The sequence below is a fragment of the Sciurus vulgaris genome, assembly GCF_902686455.1.
Source record: "Sciurus vulgaris genome assembly, chromosome: 8".
Lineage (NCBI taxonomy): Eukaryota > Metazoa > Chordata > Mammalia > Rodentia > Sciuridae > Sciurus > Sciurus vulgaris.
The window spans coordinates 104,717,215-104,736,846 of record NC_136468.1 but is presented as its reverse complement, the minus strand read 5'-3'; the positions used below and the strand labels follow the sequence as shown (position 1 = coordinate 104,736,846).

Sequence of the window (19,632 nt, the reverse complement as noted above, 5' to 3'; positions counted from 1 at the left end):
TTAAACAACCAAGAGAACCCTCAGGAGAGACTGATTCGATCCTTGGGAGGTACCTGGTTGTTGACGACCACATGCACAGTGCCATGGGTGGTGTAGGATGGCAGGTCACTGAGGTGGAAGGTCTCGTACACAATGCCCTGGCCAGCAAAGGCAGCATCCCCATGCAGGAGGATGGACATCACCTGGAAAGCAGACACCAAATGTAACACATCTTGACCAATAAGTCACAAGGCAAGTGGAGGATACTAGTCATAATTTGCTTTTCAAAAATGTTTTGAGATATTTTAAAACTTAGAAAGTTGCAGAAATGTACAAAGGATTCCAGTCCCTTCTTTACCCTGCTTGCTAACACCTTGGTATATTTGTTCCACATCCACAGAACCCTCAATCTTGTCATCACCTATTCTGAACATGTGAAGAGCCACAGATCCAACCCACCATTCCTCAGCACCCCCTCACAACATTCTCCAACACACCACTAGACCCTCCCATTCCCAAGAGCAACACTGCCCACACCCACTCACTTCAGACCCCATGAGAGATAGGCCACCTCAGTTGTTACATCTCTTTTGCTGCTCTGCATCAGGTGTGTTAATCCTGGTCACCTGAACAGGTCACTATCTGCCATTTCCCCTTAACTAACCAATTTCTTGGCAGTGAGTACAGTGGTAGTACTTTGTAAGGAGGAAACAGGATACAGGACGTGTCCTCCTCACACCTCATACTCCCACTCCAGCTTCAGCAGCACTGACTGGTCTATTTATGCCAGCTCCTTGGGTGGCTGACAGATGTGACCACTGATTTCTGCTACTCCTACAAGTATTGGCATTCTCTGTAAGGAAGAGTTTACCCTTCTCTCTCATATACTTATCTATATTAATACATAATTATGGCTCCTACTTTGACAGGTTGATGTAATAGATCAATACAATTAGTTATTCAGATGATTGGGTTGTTCCAGCTGGTTCCGTGTGCTCTAGACAGCCCATCTTCAGGGTACCTCCTTGCTTTCTGGAACAATGGCACTACAGTCTTACACTATGCTGCCCTGTCTAGTCCTGATTACTACATCAGAATTTGGGATTGAGAACCAATACTTGTGTGTCTTTCACTAGGCCCTGTGAGCACAGAGCTAGAAAGTATGTGGGTGTGTATGCATGTGTGCACACATGGGTTTTTTCTACATCTGTATGTATACATAAAACAAAACTGAGTTCATACCAATAACTCCAAATTCCAACAGTTTTCTAAGCTGCCTCTCTCTCCATGATTATCAGCATCTCCAGCTGCCAGGCACTTCACTCCCACTGCCTGTAACAAATGTGCTCAGTATCCTTGAGAACCCCTGCTCCTTGGATACACAGGCTGTGACTTTCCCAACCCTTTATACTAGTGAGGGTTCTTCAGAAAAATAGTCAGTGGGGCTGTAGGCAGGCGGAAAGATTGTCTGACTGACTTGAAGGAATTGGGCAGGTATATTCAAACTCTACTGGGAAGGACAGACCCATGTGAGGATACAGTTGGAGGCTGCCAGCTAGAGGCAGAATTCCTTCTTTGGAACTTCAGTCTTTCTTCACAAACTATGAGCTGATCAGATGAGGCCCACATACACTGTGGAGAATCATCTGCTTCACTCAAAGTCTGGTGATTTAAATGTGAATCTTGGGCTGGGGATGTAGCTCAGTGATATAATGCTTGCCTAGCATGCTTGAGCCCCTGAGTTCAATCCCTAGCACTGTGGAGTATGGGAAGGGAGTGATGGCTGTATGGTCAATAGGTGACACATGACACTGCCCCTCACACCCTCTCATGGTGTGTCTCTGCCTATGGGCCTGCTGACCTGTGCCTTCCAAGTTTCCATCGTTACCCTGGTCATCTGCACTGTGCCAAGTCCTCCATGCCAGGAAGGGAAGGTCCACAGTTTGATTTTCAGGGACAAAATCTAAGAATTTTTTAAGTAAAATGGCACGTGTCCTACCTTTTGGTGGAGGTGGGGGATGCTTACAAGATAGCTGGACAATGCACACAATGTATGGTTTTCTCAGGGGGCCCTTGAGAGCTTGTAGTTTTGCCACAATGCCCAGATTGTTGCCTTGTTGAGAGGAAAAGCAGCTGGTATTAAATTTAATTTGCTCCTGGTCCCCAAGAGTGCTGTTTGCTTCTGAAGATACTTTTCTGTATAAACTCCACCTCTGCTGACAAGGGCACCTGAGGTCAGTCTCCTGCATGTGATGTTATACTGTGCAGCAGCAACCAAACAGAATCACCCTGTACACAGGTGAGGACTCTCCTTGGGTCTAGAAGCCTGACATACTTCTGGCACGAGTGGATTCTCCCTTTGCATAGGTCACACTACTGCACTAAAGAAATGCTTCTGTGGATACACATTCCAAGGTCACATTAGCATTGAGTCATATCAGGTAAGTTTCACAATATTGCACAGGGTTATGGGACAACCTAGGCCCCATTTACACAATGTATGCAATTTTTCACAAACACTGAGGGTTATATAACACACACACACACAAGTTTCCTGACTTCTAGATTTAACAGAAATTGAATTATTAGTATTAAGGAGAACAGGCAGGAGGGTGAGACTGCTGATGCTACTGAAGACATGTAAGGGCTTGGGAAAAGGTGGCAGTAGCTCAGAAAATAGGCTGGGGTCAACTGCACTGAGGCCAAGGAAAACATGACAAAACATGCACATAGAAAGTACCACATCCTAAAACACAGATATTGATGGCTCAGACTTGGGTACATGTAGGTGTGCAACCGAATGGGGGCTAGCCATCCTCCTTGTTCTGGCATCACAAAAGGACCATTACTGTGACCACAGGGGGCAATTTTAAATATCCCGTCACTGCTTCTGTTATTTGATTCCTTCTCTTTCTTTCTTTTAAAAAAAATATTTCTAGTTGTAGATGGATGCAATACCTTTTATTATTTTATTTATTTTTTAATGTGGTGCTGAGGATCAAACCCAGTGCCTCATAAGTGCAAGGCAAGCGCTCTACCACTGAGCTACAATTCCAGCCCTCCTCTTCAAGATATCTCCAGCACACAGGCTTTCTGAAACCTTTGTCCCACTACTCAGCATGCTTAGCAAGGTCATGGATATGACACTGGTCACCGCAATGCTGGTCTGCCATGCTAATCTCTATTGGGGGCTGTGCCATGTTGGTGGCACCGGGATGACGCCTGATCACATCGGCAGTGAGGAGGTTAACTGACATAAGCACACTCAGGTGATTTTCTCGTCCACGCACACAATGTATATGCATGTGTTCTCGAGCACTAATTGCCTGCTCAGAGCATCTTGCCTAATCTTTGCATAAGAGGCGTGGCCCTGCTCTCTGCCTCCTGGAGGTGATATAAGCGTAGGTGGAGTGAGACAGAAAAACAGCAGCCAGAGGGAAAAACGCGTGGCAGCAGCTAGTAGGGAAAAGTGGCGGCAGCAGCCAGAAGAAAGAACACAGCAGCTAGTAGGGACGGACAGCAGCCATTAGCAGAAAAGCAGGAGAAGAAGACACACGCAGGGAAAAGCAGCTAGGAAACGCGCAACGGCAGCTAGTAGGGAAAAGCGACACAGCAGCGAGTAGGGGCAGTGGCGGAAGGCGGATCGTGGAACAGAGAACTGAGACGCATCACTAGGGCACCTTGGGTGGACGTACCCTTAGTTCACAGGATGCAGGACTTTAAGGTGTAGCAAGTCTCTTCCTCTAAGCTCTAAGCAAAGCCTGTCTTTCTCTCAAAGTTTCTCTCTTAAGCAAAGTCTCTTTCTCTCTGATAAGTGGGGTCTCTCTCTCTCTCCTCTCAAAGCAAGTAAACCTCATTTCCTCTATCCTCTATAAACAAGCAAGAAAGTAGTGCACTAAAGAGAAAGATAGAAGTGCCTCAGTTTCCGCTCCACCACCCATAAGACCCGTGCAAGTTGTTGCTGCAAGCGGTGACAAATATCCACGGATTTTGTACCGCAAAGAGCCAGCAACAATCTCTACTGGGATCAGCCCCTCACTGACACCCCAGTGTTGTAAAGTGAACATGGGGGCTGCATGTCTCCACATGCAGAGAGCTGAGGCCTCTCTGTCTCCATGTTTCTGTGGCTTCATTCAGACCATGAGTAACCTTGAAGCCATGGAATAACCTCTGAGTTCCTGTGATAGCAAATATCATCAATGAGGAATTGCTTCTACAAAATCACCTCAGCCTGCTCTATTCTCCATCCTCTAAACTTCCAAGCTAAACATTAGTAGACTTACAGTATTTTAAATTGTAGAACCTAGGAAAGTAATCCTGGTTCCACTGTATCAAAAGACCTGTGTTCCCTCCTGGGGACCCTGAGAGACTGACCTGCTTGCTCTGGCTCAATCTACCCTTCAGTTTTGCTCACACCTTGCATCTCAACAGAACATTCGTCCCTCCCCTCCTACCTAAATCCTGTCATTGCTTCAACTAAATAGGACAAACACCTATTCTGTCAATAAGTAATTTGACTGCCTTTTATTCCTTATCCAACTGGAGTCCACTGCTATGACCGTGTCTTCTTAAGTTCTTTTCAGTTCATTCACACTGTTTCACACTGCATTCTTTTCTTTTCCCAGCATTAATTGCATATATATATATATATATATTTCTGATTAAAAAAGCAATATTAAAGCTGTGAACAATTCTTAAAATACAGAAAGGCATACATGAGAAAGTAAAAACTCTATTATCCTACTACCCAAGAGCAAGTAGATTCATATACATGAGTATCTATGTGTGTACGTGTGTAGAGATATGTGCATGTTTACACTGCATTCTATTAGCTTCCCAACACACATTCTTTTTCTAAAAATACAAGAGATCTTTGACAGTAGGTTGGTGGTACCTACTTCACATATCCCCCAAAAGCACACAGTAGATATAACAAATATTTAATTTTTCTGACTATTTGATGTTATGGTTTGGATCTTAAAGGTTCCCCAAAAGCTCACATGTTAAAGGCTTGGTTCTCAGATGATGGTGCTACTGGGAAATAGTAGAAACTTTAGGAGTGGTAGGAAGTAATTGTGGGAGTGCTCTTTAAGGGTATGTAAGGACCCTGGTTCCTTCCTTTATCTTCTTGTTTCCTAGCTGCCATGATTTGACAGTTTTTCTTTGCCACGAACATGCTTCGCTTCCTGCCATGCTATCTACCTCGTGTGATAATGGACTGAAATCATGACTCAAAATAAACTTTTCCTCTTTATAAGTTTTGTATCTCAGGTATTTTGTCACAGCAACAGAAAGCTGACTAACATACTTGGTTTTCAGATTATCATTTAAGTAATAAGAACTATAGTTCAATTTGTTACAAATAAGAATTTTATCCTGAGTTTAAATAAGGGCAAACAGTTGCAATCTGTGGAGGATTCACAAGAGTAGGTTGGCTAGGGCTGGGTTGCGGCTCAGTGATAAAGTGCTTGCTTAGCACATGTGAGGCGCTGGGTTTGATCCTAAGCACCACATAAAAATAAATAGATAAAGGTACTGTGTCTATCTACAACTTAAGAAAAAAATAAAAGAGTTGGCCAGTCAATATTCAGTATTCACTGTCACCCATGGGAAATGCCAAGGCAGAACCTCCACTGTGAATTCCTGCCCCAATCACAGTTAGCACTCTGATGTCTGTCAGTCTTATGCTTTCTCCTTTAGGCTCACCCACACTTTTTCCTTACAAAGACTTTCCTTTTCAGTGAAAATGTCTTTGTCCATCAATGGTAACTAACACTGACTCCTCTAGACATGGTGAAGACATAAGCCAACTTTTTGCCAAGTTTGATGCTTATAATTTGGAAGAAAGCAGGTCTATAAGTCGTGCTTTATTTACTATTGCTACTCTTTTAAAATTGGTTTATAGTATTTTTAAACTCCAGAAACTTGTGTTTCTTGGAGACCTGGGCATGTGTGAGACATGTCCAGGTCTCCAGCTGCAGCGGTGAGTGAAGTTGTGTGTGTGTAGAATGTTGGGCTCAAGGGACATGCCTCTTAGGTCTCAGGGGGTCCTTACCTTTTTCCCTTCAGTGTCCCCACAGTAGAACTGCTCAGCTTTGGTCTTGCCCATGACAACAGGGTCAGCAGCCTCCAGGTGGGAAGGGTTTGCCACCAGGGACAGGGTGATATTTCGGTCAGTCACACGGTTGATCCTGCGGTGATACATGCCCAGGTGATACTTCATGTCTCCGGAACCCTGACGGTGCAAACAATATGTCTGATGCTGGCCAGATGGTCACCTGTCATGAAAGCCCTTCAGATGCATTTCTACAACCTGGACCCTAATGCAGGAGAATGAGGCAGCCTTTTCCCAAGATCATCCCACCCAGGGCACAAGGAGAGGGTCCCCTAGTCAGCGGGGATGTTCTCACCTTCAGCAAGAGGAATGTGGGGCTGTCAGGGGTTAGGTGGGTTGGCAGCATTGGTCCAGTGAAAAAGGCAAACTGTAAATGGTCCCAAAGAACTAAGATTCTGCTAAGCCTGAGCTAGGAGATCTCATGTGGACTCAGGCTACCATGCTGGATGGATGTGTTGTCATACAGGAATCTCACCTCATCAGCTGCCTCCAGCTTTGAATCAAACTGACAGAAAATCTGCTCCAACTCCTTCCTGATGACATTCGCAAGCACGTTCAGCCGTCCCCTGGCACACAGGGAAACGTGAGCAGATCCTTAGGACACAGCTACTCCACCTCCTCATTTCACCAACACCCCACACCTCCTTGGTTTGCAGCCCAAGAACAGTTGTGATTCAGAGCCAATATGTGCACTGAGTCCCTGGCTACTAGGCATGCAAGGTCACAACACATGGGCAGCAGGAAGTATACAAATGCCACTGGCCTCTGGCCACCTTCCCCTCTACCCTTATATTAAAGAACAGTCTTTCCTTGAAGTTAGACCCTGACAAGGGCACTGGAGTCTAATTTTTAAAAAATTCAATAAAAAAACCAACATGAGTCTGAACCACATGTGGCCTTGGCTGTGAGAGTGATTCTCTAGTCATACTGACAAAGGGGTGGAAGAACCCTACAAATCAAGACACTCTCATGTACCCTGTGCACCCTTAGCTCACTGACAAGAACTTGAGGAAGGAGCAGCTGCTCATTCAGGTTCCCCACTCCTGTGCCTCCAACACACCATGGAGCCCAGTGGTACCTGTGTGGCATTCCCATTATTACATAGTCCACTCCATTTTCACTCGACTTGTCGATGATGGTCTTGAGGGCAGGAATCAGCACCTCACAGCCTTCTAGACCAAAGCGCTTCTCTGAAGACCACTTCCGGTGCAAGAATTCCTCAAACCTGGACAGGGAACCAAGCACCTTGAAGAGCAACATCCCCAGTCCCAAAGTCAGACCTTCCTAAATAACCAGAAAATGCTTCAAAAGTTGATTATACTTGCCTGGCTTTCCTTTCAACATACATGCAGCTGTGGCTACTACACCCACATCTGCCCACCCTGGTGGAAAGGCCCACACAGGTCCACATCCCACAGATGGGCCATAGATACACTGAGAGCTTATGCTCTATACTATACCTGGTGGACCGCACAAGCCTGGCCAGCAGAGTTCGCTTTTCCTCATTGGTGAACTGCATGATCCCAGGGGTCTCAAACTTCTGCCTGATCCACTGGCATTGCTCCAAGTCATTAATGAACATGAATTCCACTCCAATATGCTGGCAGTAGGCCATCTGTGTCCCGCCCAAAATAGGGGATACACAGGCATTAATGAACATGAACTGTATACCACTGTGCTGGCAATAGGTCATCTGTGTACCCTCCTACACCCTAGCAAAGGCATGTTTAACCAGGCAAAGCTGGATGATGAGTACCAACAGCCCACTCACCCAGAGAGTCAGGGAGGAGCAGACGTCCTCCTTCAATGCACCAGAGCTGGTATGATCATGAAAGCAAAGGTCATCCTACCAATGGAGTCGGTGTAGCCATTGAACAGCAAAGGAATCAGACTCTAATGTGGTCAGAGAGAGTGTACAGAACCCCTGACTCCAGGCTGTCTTCATAATAGCCACTCTGGTCCTAGCACTCAGAGCTCCAACTCCTGGTCAGGGGCTCACATCTGTGACCCTATTTGGTTTTCATTAAACAGACAAGGAAACTGGCTGGCATAGGCAGCTAAAAGACTTGCTGGATAGGAGGTCAGGTACTTGTTCTCTTCAGGGTGGAGGTCAAAACAGACTGCCTGGTAGGGTGCAGGGGTGCAGGCCTATAAATCCCAGTGACTCGGGAGGCTGAGACAGGAGGATCATAAGATCTAGGCTAGCCTTAGCGACTTAGCAAGACCCTGTCATGCCATAAAAAATAAAAAGAGCTGGGGTGTAGCTCAGTGGTAAAGAGCCTGGGTGTTTAATGCCCAGTACCAGTAACAAAACAAAACAAAACAGAAAAAACCCAGACGGCCTTAACTCACAAGTAAGGTCACCTATAATACTCTTAAGTCATTATCCTAGTCAAAAGTCAAAAGAAGGAAAATCACACCTAGAAATAAAATGTTGGGAAAGACCCTGGTTATTTAAGGTGTTTGTTTTGGTACCGGAAATTGACCCAGGGCTTTATGCACGACAGGTAAGTGCTCTGCCACTAAGCCACGTTCCCTAGCTCTTTTTACTTTGAGACAGAATCTCACTAATTGCCCAGGCTGACCTGGAATTTGGAATTCTCCTGCTTCATCCTCATGAATTGCTGGGATTACAGGTATGTACCACAGTGGATGGCTTTTAAGGGACTTTGATTAATCCCAAACCATATCTTTTAATGACACCTAAGATGATAAAACTAGAAACTTCTAGATTGAATGAGACACCATCCCTAATCTCAGAGCTGACATCAATTCACTATCCAATCTTTGCAGACATGAGGGGACCCAGCAGAAGAAAGTGTGCCTCTGTAGAAACCAGTTCCACAGGGGCTATTAATGCCAACTGTCACAGAGGCATGCTTTCTTCTGCTGGGGTCCATGTGAGTGGCACACCTAGCAAGTAGCTTCCTGTCCACTTTCTCATCCTGAGTGGATAGGTGGTGAGGAATGCTGCGGAAGGAGGACTCTTGCCTTTGTCACTACTGCATCCACCCTCACAGAAAAGACAGAATAATGCTGGGGGTACTGCTTAGGCCACTACTTTCTTCCTCTTAAGCCCGACATGCAAGATTTCCATTACTGAACAATTAGAAGTTCAGAGGAAACTACTCATTTAAAATCTCTAGCTGAGTGCAGCAGTGCATGCCTATAATCCCAGCTACTCGGGAAGCCAAGGCAGGAGGATGGAAAGTTCAAGGCTAGCCTCAGCAACTTTACAAGCCCCTATCTCAAAATAAAAAAATAAAAAGAGTAGGAGTGCAGCTCAGTGGTAGATGTGGCTGGGTTCAATCCCCAATACTGTGCAAGAAAAAGAAAAAAACACCTCTAGAAATTGTTTTTTCTTCAACATTATCAGCATCACTTTTCTTAACTTAGAAAAGATTCTAGCCAGCGGATCACATGTTTTTCACTGTCCTTGGTTCAATCCTCTAGAGACAAGGGTGGCGAGTGGTGGATGCTAATTCTTACTTTTACTTCCTAGTAAGACAAATTTTAGGAAGCCAAGAAGTAGCACTTCCTCTAATTTTTTTCAAGAGCTGCAAGATGACCAATATATATCATATGATCAACAGTTTAAGTTGTTTAATTATACCACAACCTAACACATACATGTGCACGCACACACACATATCCATAATCTATGCTGAGGGTACTCTGGGGACAGAATTTGGATCTTCTGGAGTATAGGCTGAAATGCCCCAAGCAGGGAGAGCTTATCAGCAGGATTCTGTCATCAGCTGTTCTGGAAGGCATTCTTTGAACATGCTATTTGATCTCCACCACTTCACACTATGGAATCAGAACTACTCAGGACTCAAGACACAGTGGAAGATGACTAGAGGGGACTTTACAACCTTCCATTTCTTACCTTGGAAGGAAAAGGGAACACTGTGGCTTGCATTGGGATACAGTTTTCCAACAAGAGAGCATACCTAAGGAGCAGTTGCTGGGCTTCTCACTGAGATTCCTGGGAAGAGAAGGGGACTCTTGGTGTAGATGGCTCTCATCTGACTGCTGTCCTGAGAGGACCAGATCAACAGGAATGACAACAGGAAATAGGGTGGGACACATGTGCAGCCAAGCTACTGGGGGACAGGGTTACTTGGAGGATGACTGGTCAGTACGGGGGACTATCTGTGGGGTCTAGGTAACAGGAGAACTTCCAGATTAGCAATAGCATTAGCCATACTGCTTAATAATAAACCTTAGTAATTAAATCTTTCCTAAAAACAAAAGGGATGAATTTTTTTTTGACCCAATATATTAAACATGTTATCTTTTCTTTTCTTCTTCTTCTTTTTTTTTTGGTATTGGGGATTGAACTCAGGGACGCCTAACTGCTGAGTCACATCCCCAGCTCTATTTTGTATTTTCCTTAGAGACATGGTCTCACTGAGCTGCTCAGTGCCTCACTTTTGCGGAGGCTTTGAACTCACAATCCTTCTGCTTCAAGCCTCCTGAATTGCTGGCATGCACCACACCTGGCTATCTTTTCAATACTGAAAAAGTTCTTCAGATATTTTGCACATTCCAAGTTCTCAATAGTTACAGGTGGTTTGTGACTCCCATGTTGAACAGGGCAGGACCAGAGTGTAAGGTCAGCACAGTGATGACAGTACAGAGGCAACGGGAGGACTCAAAGTCAGTTCACCTCAGCCGAGCCTTACCCTCTCCCTCCAGTTGACCACTCTGTCTGGATGACTACTCCCTCTTGATGCTGGCACTGAAGTACAGTTTTTAGCCCTTTCTCTCCCACAAACTTGGAAGTAAGTGAAGCACCTCTAAGCTGCTTGTACAGTTGTAAAAAGTTTGTCACAAACCACAGTTAAGTGCCTCATCTGACATTCAGATCTTATGCACAACTCTTGTAGCCAAGTGTGTAACCACTGGTTAGAATTTTAAATCAAATCTCAATAGCTGGAGCAGGGTTAATCAGTGGGGTAGAAAAATTCTGACAGAGGGGACCCTGGCTGATTCTGATATCAGCCATGGCAGAAGCCCCTCAGGGAGCTAGGATGGCAAGTGTGATTCACACTGGAATGTTAAGGACATCAGGTGCCATAAATGTGTTCAGAACTATGACCACCAGGGCCAGCACTAAGTAACAGCAATGGCTAACATTAGGCTTGGGCCTCTCATCCAATTCATTCTTCCCTCTCGATTGGGCACAGCAGTTAACCCTCATACACAGGAGAGTGGCAATGACTTGCCCAGGTGGGAAGGACAGGACACAAGCAGCCTGATGCCAGAGCCAGACTCTCAGTTGCTGTCTATAATGAGCATTTAAAGGAGTCCCTGAGTAGGCAAAAATACCAGCAAAGTCCAGAAAGACTGGGGGTGAGGGACCAGAGAAATGGAGTGAGGAGAGAATGGGGGGTCACCAACTGCTCTCCTAGGACCAGTCAGTATGGGAAGTAATCTCTGGCTCCAGGCCTGTTTCTTGGGTGGAAAGGATGTTCTAGGAAGTACTGCACATCTGAAATACACCCCTATTTGGATTTGTAAACACAGAACTTTGTTGTCCTCTATAGCTAATCCAAAAAACAAACAAACAAACAAAAAAACAGAACAAAACAAAAACACATAGGTTTCTATCTATAAAATAGTAAAAAAATGTGGCCCTTTTCCCTCACAGTTTTTAAAAATACAGGAGGGGAACTATTCTTAAGGGTACCCAGTCAATGCAGGCTCTTAGCAAATCTGCTGCATTCTCCTAGAAACTGCTAGAAACTGTATGGCATTCTTACCTCCAGTCGACGGATGATCTCCCGCAGAGGAAGTGCTGACTCCTGTCCCCCGATGAATGTAGTAGTAGGCAAGTGGAAGACCTTGTCAAGGTCAGATTCATCCAGGCCATAGAACCCTGCGGACGATGAGGGACAGGGAACAGCCATGCGGAGACCACAGTTTACAAAGGAAGTGGAAGGGATGCCCCAGGGGAGCAAAAAGAGAAGAAAAAAAATCATAAAAAAACCCCTGATATATATGAAAGTAAATATTTTACAGCCAGAAACAGAAACTTTAGCAGAAAGTGGGAGCTGAGATTATTACTGGGTGTCACAGGTAAACCAGAATAAAGCTCCTATTATGCATGTATTAGTCCAATTATTTATAATTAGTGTACCAATTATTTATAATTTAGAGATAAATTTATTTCAAGGTCCCCAAAATAAAAACCAGTTTTGGGAGTGGGAAGAAAGAGCCATCAGAAGGCACTGTGAAAGTCAATCAAAAAGCAGAATTAAAAAGGGAATTAAAGTAGAAATGAGGACTTGATAGAGAACAGCAGATCATATATGAGTTACATAACAATAATATGTGTATGTGGTGAGAGACAAAGAGCTGGGGGACGACTAAGAAGTGGGAAATAGTCACCAGGGGCCGAAGAGCCTATGGAAGAACTTCCAGGCGCTGCCACACTGGGCATCAGTGAAAGGGTAAATAGCCTCCACCTCACATTAAGTATAGGCCTCTTCCTGGAATTCCCAAACTGCAGTCCTAAAGGTGCTCTGCAGAAAGTGTTCACAGCAGCACTCTCTATAGAGAAGATGCCTCCTCATCCAAGAGCATTTTTTTCTGATAAAGAACAACAATGAAAGGCTCTATTTTTGGCATTCCAAGCTTGTTTCATCTCAAAATCATTATTGAAAGAGAATATAAAAGGGTACTGAAGGTTCTATTGCCAGTTTGACACCTACTCTGAAATAATCTATTGACTGGAAAAGGGCAAGAACACAGTATAAGAATTACGAATACTTGAATACCTCACACTAGCACTTCAGGAGGTTCGAGAAATGAAAGATGAACCTGTAAAGTCTCCAACCTCTAACTAGATGAGATGAAATTTTCTTTTCCTTACTTAAGTGTAAATAAGAGCTGCTGTGAAACATAAACATTCATAACCATGGACATGAATCTTTGGGGGGAGTTTGTGAAAATGTATGTTGCAGGAGCTGGAGATTTAGCTCAGTGGTAGAGCACTTGCCTAGCATGCTCAAGGCCCTGGATTTAAGCCCTAGCACTGAAAATATATGTTGCCAGGTTCCAACGCTAGTATGGACTTAGGTGGTTAAGAATGACCCAGGAATCTCTCTAGGTGATTCCAATTCAAGTTGAGTTTGGGAACTACATCCTTTGTTTATTTAACGTATTAGAACAGCCTTTTTTTCTTCTTCCTCTTTTTGCCATACTGGGGATCAAGTACAGGTCATCATACATGATAGGCAAGTGCTTTACCACTGAGTTACATAAAGCCCCCTTTTTAAAATTTTGAGACAGGGTCTTGCTAAATTGCCCAAGCTGGTCTCAAATTTGCAATCCTCCTGGCCCAGGCCTCCTGAGTACCTGGGAATACAGATGGGCACCACCATGCCCAGCTTTACGGCAGGTGTTAAGTCCTCAAAGCGAGATTTTTTTCAAGTTTTTCCCCCCTTAATTAAAACAAAAGCAAATCTACCTTTTCTATCCTGGAGAACAGTGATGGTAGAAATGGCTTAGTTAAGTCTACCCACCTGTTTCCTCCTGTTAACTCTACTGACAATAAGGACACAACAATGTGAGTGTGAGAGGTGTGAAGCAAATACCTCTCACCACTTATAGCCCAGCTTGCCAGTAAGAGTCTCATGGTATTTATGAAGGAAAATCAAAATTGTTTTTGAGAAACTTCTAGCTGATGAAAAAAACTCAGGCCAGGGATTATCAAAATAGTGTTTTTTGTTTTGTTTTCTTGGGTTTTAACCCAGGGCCTTCCGTATGCTAGGCAAGCACTCTATTACTGAGCCCTTTTTTATTCTGCAACAGGGTCCTGAGAAGTTCCTGAGGCTGACCTTGAACTTGCAATCATCATTCCTTAGCCTCCAGTAATCCCACAGATGGGATTACAGGCATGTCCCATGGCACCTAGCTAAAATAGTGCATAATTTGTTGAGAAAATATTTGGATCATGAAATTAACCTGTCAAGCACATGCCACCAGACGAGAACTGCATTTGAGAACTGCATTTGATGTGCTCACTCTCTCAGCATAAACAAACAATGAAGAAGGGGACTCAGCAAATGACAATCTTCTTTTAACACTCTGAATTCACAGTTTCTGGGCTGCACTACTGAGCCTCAGAACCACTGGTTCAATTTCTAGTGTTTCAGTCATTTGAGAAATCAAACCTACAGATAACTGCTTTGGGAAGGTGGAGGTGACATATTTTTCCCTATCCCCTCTTTAAGTACAATTAAAAACCCTGGATATTACATGTAAAAAAAAAACAATCCCCTGAAAGGTGGAAAGGGGCAAAATAGCCAGGGAAGTCCCTGGGTTTCCTTCTGCTCCAATATCCCAGAACTGGAGCAGAACCAGCATTTCAGAAATTCTCAGAGGGGCAGATAACCAACACCCAAAAAAGTTGCTCTCTAGCCAAAGGGCCAAGAGTGGGGCAGCCTACTAATACAGAAACCATTTAGACAATTACTGCTTTACACCAGTCAAAACCTCACAGAAAACACTATATAGCTACACTCACCAGGCTCTAATGAGCCCAACCTCCAACCTTTACCCCAGGGTTTCAGAAAAGGTTCAAGAGGTAGTCCAAAATTTCCTCCGTAGGAAATAAAGCACTAGCTCCAACCACACCTACAGGAACAAGGTTGTACCTTCCTCCTCCCCCAGCAGAGCAACGTACAGAGGACTACTATTAACGGAAGACTTAAATAAGATCCTAATGTGTGTAACTCCCCAAATATCCTAATTTTGACTTTAAAAAAAGTTACAACATGAATCAGGAACATCTCAGATTGCATGAGAAATGATAACCAACAGACAACTACATCATGATGGTGAAGATATTAGAATTACCTAAGATTTTAATGGAGCCATCATAAAATGACTTCTATGAGAACTTACAAACATAACAGTGACAAAAAGATACTGAATCACCAAGTCTTGGGAAAAATTTCAGCTTTATAAAAAACAACTCACTAGAGAAGCTCAACAGAAAAATGAAGGGTTAGAGAACAGTGAATGTGAAGTCAGAAGATTAGAAACTAGTCAATAAAAAGAAAACAAAAAATGAACAGAGTCTCAAAGAAATAAAACACTATAATAAAAGATTTCATACACATATGGATCAAGTTCTAGAAGCAGAAGAGAAAGAAAGGGTGGCTATATGTGCTTGGAAAATGATGGATGAAAACTTGCCAGACACAGCAAAATGCTTAAATCCATAGTTTAAAGTTGAGTGAATTCACAGCACAAGCCCCCCAAAAATCCATGCCAAAACATCATAGTCAAAGCTTTTGAAACTTAAAAACAAAGAAAAAAATCTTGAACTCAGTCATCATAAAGTGATACCTTAACTACAAGAAAAAGGCAGTTTAAATGATAGAAGATTTATCAGAAACCTTGAAGGATAAAAGGAAGTGGCATACTTCTCCTTTATGGGGGGCAATACTGGGGACTGAACTCAGTGCCTCTGTACTTGCTAAGTACATGCTCTATCACTGAGAGATACCACCTGCTGCCACATGTTATTTTTAATGTGACTGTCTTAAAGACAACATGTGATTGAGTCATATATTTTTAAAATCTACTCTTCCAATATCTGCCTTTTAATTAAATATTTAGATAATTTATCTTTTACATAATTGTTCCTATGTTAGGGCTTAAGGTATGCCATTTTATTTTTTGTTCTCTGTTCCATTTTTCTTTTTTTTTTTTTTTTCCACATAAGGGAGTTTATTAAGCAAACAGAGTGTCTCCCTGCAGGGGTAAGAGAGAAAATGAGAGGAAAAGAAAGAGAATGAGAAAGGGCGTGCGCTAGAGAGAGTGTGAAAGCCAGGAGGATAGAGAAAGTGAGGAGGAGAGAGAGAAGGATCTCCATTTTTCATTTATATGTGTCCCCCCGCCACCTTCCTATGGGTCAAACATCTTTTATAATTCCATTTTTATTTATCTATGGTGAGTTTTTTTTTTTTTTTTTTCAGTACTGGAGGTTGAACCCAGGGCCGTATACACACTAAATATGTGCTCTATCACTGAGTTATACCACCAACCTCAACATGTTATTTTTATTTTTTTAAATACTTTTTTAGATGTTGATGGACCTTATTTTATTCATTTATTTACATATGGTGCTGAGAATCAAACCCAGTGCCTCACACGTGCTAGGCAAGTGCTCTACCACTAAGCCACAACCCCAGCCACTCAACATGTTATTTTTAAAGTGACTATCTTAAAGTGACTGACTTAAGACTATAGATAGCATATGTCTGGGTCATATAGGTTTTTTTTTTTTTTCTTTGTGGGGCTGGGGATTTGAACCCAGGGCCTTACGCTTGCAAGGCAAGCACTCTATCAACTGAGCTATATCCCCAACCCCCGGGTCATATAGTTTTAAAACACACTCAACACGCTATATCTGCCTTCTAATTAATGTATTCACATGATTTATATATTTAATATAGTAGATACTATGTTAAGATTTAAATATGTCATTTTACTTTTAATTCTTTGTTCCATTTTTCATTTCTATGCTTTTCCTCTTGCCTTATGTTGGTGGGTTAAACATTTGTTTTTTATTTTTTTGTACCAGGGACTGAACCCAGGGGTGCTTAACATCTGAACCACATCCCCAGAACCTTTATTTTTTATTTTGAGACAGTCTCACTAAGTTGTTGAGGCTGGTTTTGCCTTGGAATCCTCCTGCCTCAGCCTCATGAGCTGCTGTGATTATAGACGTGAATTAAACTTTTTTTTAATAATTCCATTTTTATTTACGTATGGTGGGTTTTTTTTTTGTTGTTGTTGTTGTTTTCTTTGCAGTACTAGGGATTAAATCCAGGGATTTGCACATTCAAGGAAAGCACTCTATACCACTGTGCTACATCTGCAGCTCTTTTTATTTTATTTTGAGACAAGGTCTCTCTAAATTGCCCAGGTTGGCCTTGAACTTGCAATCATCCTGCCTCAGTCTCTAGAGCACCTTAGATCACAGGTGTGTGCTATTACACAAGACTAGTAGCACACTTTTCAATAGATGAAAGAAAAGGATTCTGTCTACTCAGAATCCTATATCCAAAAATATCCTGCAGGAATGAAGAAGAAATCAAGAAATTCTTAGATGAAGAAAAGTTAGGTCTGTCCTAAAAGAATAGAAAGAAATTACTTAGAAAGAAAATGATGAAAGCAATCGTAGAAAGGATAAAAGAACACAAAAAGAAAAAAAAAGGTGAGTAAATACAAATTTCATCTTGGGAGTGTTGAATTATGTTTGGTGGCTGAAGCAAACGTAGAAAGAGTGGTGTGGATCTAAAAGCATGCAGATGAACTATTTAAGACAATATTATATGGAGGAAGATAAAGAACTATAAGAAGAGGTGAGGTTTCTACACAATCTGAGCTGGTAAAACTAACATCAGTAGACAGTGATAAGTTATATTTATGTAATGTAATACCTACATCAACCAGAAAATATAGAAAAGAGGTTATTTTAAAAAACACCATCTGTAAATAAATAGAAATGTTTTTAAAACAAATATGAAAGTTCATAGGACTGGGAATAAAAACAAAAAAATGAAAAGCAACAAAAAGAAAACAAAGAATAAAATATTAAAGATAACAAAGAATAAAACTATAAAATATGACAGTTTGAAAATACAAGAATGGAGAAAATATCCTATGTAAACATTAATAAAATGAAAGAACAATTAATGTCAGATAAAAATTACCAGAGACATAGGAGACATTACATCATGAAAAATGATCAATCTAATAAGACATAGCAATCCTAAAAATATGCATACACCAAATAAGAGAGCTATAAAATATGTGAACCAAAAACTGATAGGATCAAAAGGAAAAACAGACAAACTACACATTTGTAGTTGAAGACTTCAATACCTATCTCTCAACAAATGTTTAAAAAAACTATGCAGAAAGGCAGCAAGGATATAGGCAAACTCAGTAACTGTCAACCAAGAAGTTTTAACTAACAGCTGGGTGAGGGAGCACAACCCAAATATTCAAGACACTGAGGAGGGAGGATTCCAAGTTTGAGACCAGCCTTGGGAACTTAGCAAGACCCTGTCTCAAAATTAAATAAAAAGGGCAGGTGATCTAGCTCAGTGATAGAGCACTTGGCTAGCATGCCTGAGGCCCTGTGTTTAATACCCAGTACTGCTCCCCCCAACCAAAAAAAAAAAAAAAGATTTAAAATAGATCTGATTGACTGACATATCTACATTTATTTACTTTCAGTGCTGGGAATCAAACTCAGGGCATCATGAACAATAGGCAAGTGTTTTACCCTGAGCTATACTACCAGCTCTGACATTTATAAAACACTCCAACTAACAGTAACATTCAAGTTGCCATGGACATATGACAAAAGAGCCAATATAGTGGGTCAAACAAACAAATGTGGCAGAACTGAAATCATACGGGGCACACTGTCCAACCACAAAAATCAAACTAGAAATTAGTAACAGATGACAAGAAAATCTCCAAATACTTAGACACTAAAGAACACACTTCTAAATAACCCAAGTCAAATAAGAAGTATCAATAGACTCAAACTAAAAACTAATAAAGAGCAGAAATCAATGCAATTGAAAAGAGCAAAGCAACACAGAAGCACAAATGAAACCAAGTGCAAGTCCCCTGAAAATAACATGGAAAAACTGCTTACAAGACTGACAAAGAAAAAGATATAATAACTAACATAAGGAATGAAAGAGGATGTGCCCACAGATTCTCCTGATATCAACAGTCATATGACTAAAAGGAAATTTAATTCATAAATTTCCTGAAAACCTTTTACTGAAAATGTAATCTCTAAGTCCAGAGGGTTTTGCAGGAAAATTCATATATTCAAAGAATTAACACCAGTTCTATATAATGTCTTTCAGAAAACAAGGAACACTTCTCAACTTCTCCTAAATGGATAAATTTAACACACTTCCTATCAAAATATGAACAAGTTTTTAAGTAGACACTTATTCTAAAATTTACATAGAAAAAGAACAGCCCTAGAATAGTCAAAACAACTTTAAAAATGGAAAATAAAAGTTCAGTAGCTATGGTAATTAAAACTGTGTGGTACCATGGAAGGACAGATACAAGATTAAGAGAAAATAGAAAACCCAGAAATAGATCCACATGAGTCCTACGGATTTCTGACAAAGATACAAAAGTAACTCAATGAAAAATATTTGGGATCTAGGGCTAAGAAAAGAGACTTGACAACAAAGCACCATACCTAAGAGAAAAATTGATAATCTGGATGCCATCAAAGTTAAAAATTGTTGCTCTGCAAAGACCTTATTCGCCAGAGTGGAAACAATCAAGAGGTCCTTCAGTGTGTGAATAGTTAAAACTTAACTGCACTACATCCATCCTATGGAATTCCACTCAGCAGCAAAAAGGAACAAACCACCGATATATACCAACAATCTGGGGGTATCTTTATAAAACTATGCTGATTGAAAAATGCCAATCCCAAAAGGTTACATACTGTGTTTTTCTATTTA

At 41.9% G+C, this 19,632-nt stretch overlaps 1 protein-coding gene across 5 annotated transcripts in view; it reads right to left on the bottom strand.

The window, feature by feature from the left end:
• The window catches only part of OGDH (oxoglutarate dehydrogenase), a 79,809-nt gene that overhangs the window by 17,610 nt on the left and 42,567 nt on the right, over positions 1–19,632 (bottom strand). For all 5 annotated transcript variants that reach the window (XM_079151843.1, XM_079151845.1, XM_079151844.1 and 2 more), the window contains 6 exons: positions 11,863–11,978; positions 7,555–7,709; positions 7,173–7,319; positions 6,570–6,660; positions 6,035–6,214; positions 54–182 (listed from right to left, as the gene is read on the bottom strand). In XM_079151843.1, the coding sequence (XP_079007969.1) occupies positions 54–182; positions 6,035–6,214; positions 6,570–6,660; positions 7,173–7,319; positions 7,555–7,709; positions 11,863–11,978 (818 nt within the window). The remainder of the gene's footprint in view (positions 1–53; positions 183–6,034; positions 6,215–6,569; positions 6,661–7,172; positions 7,320–7,554; positions 7,710–11,862; positions 11,979–19,632) is intronic.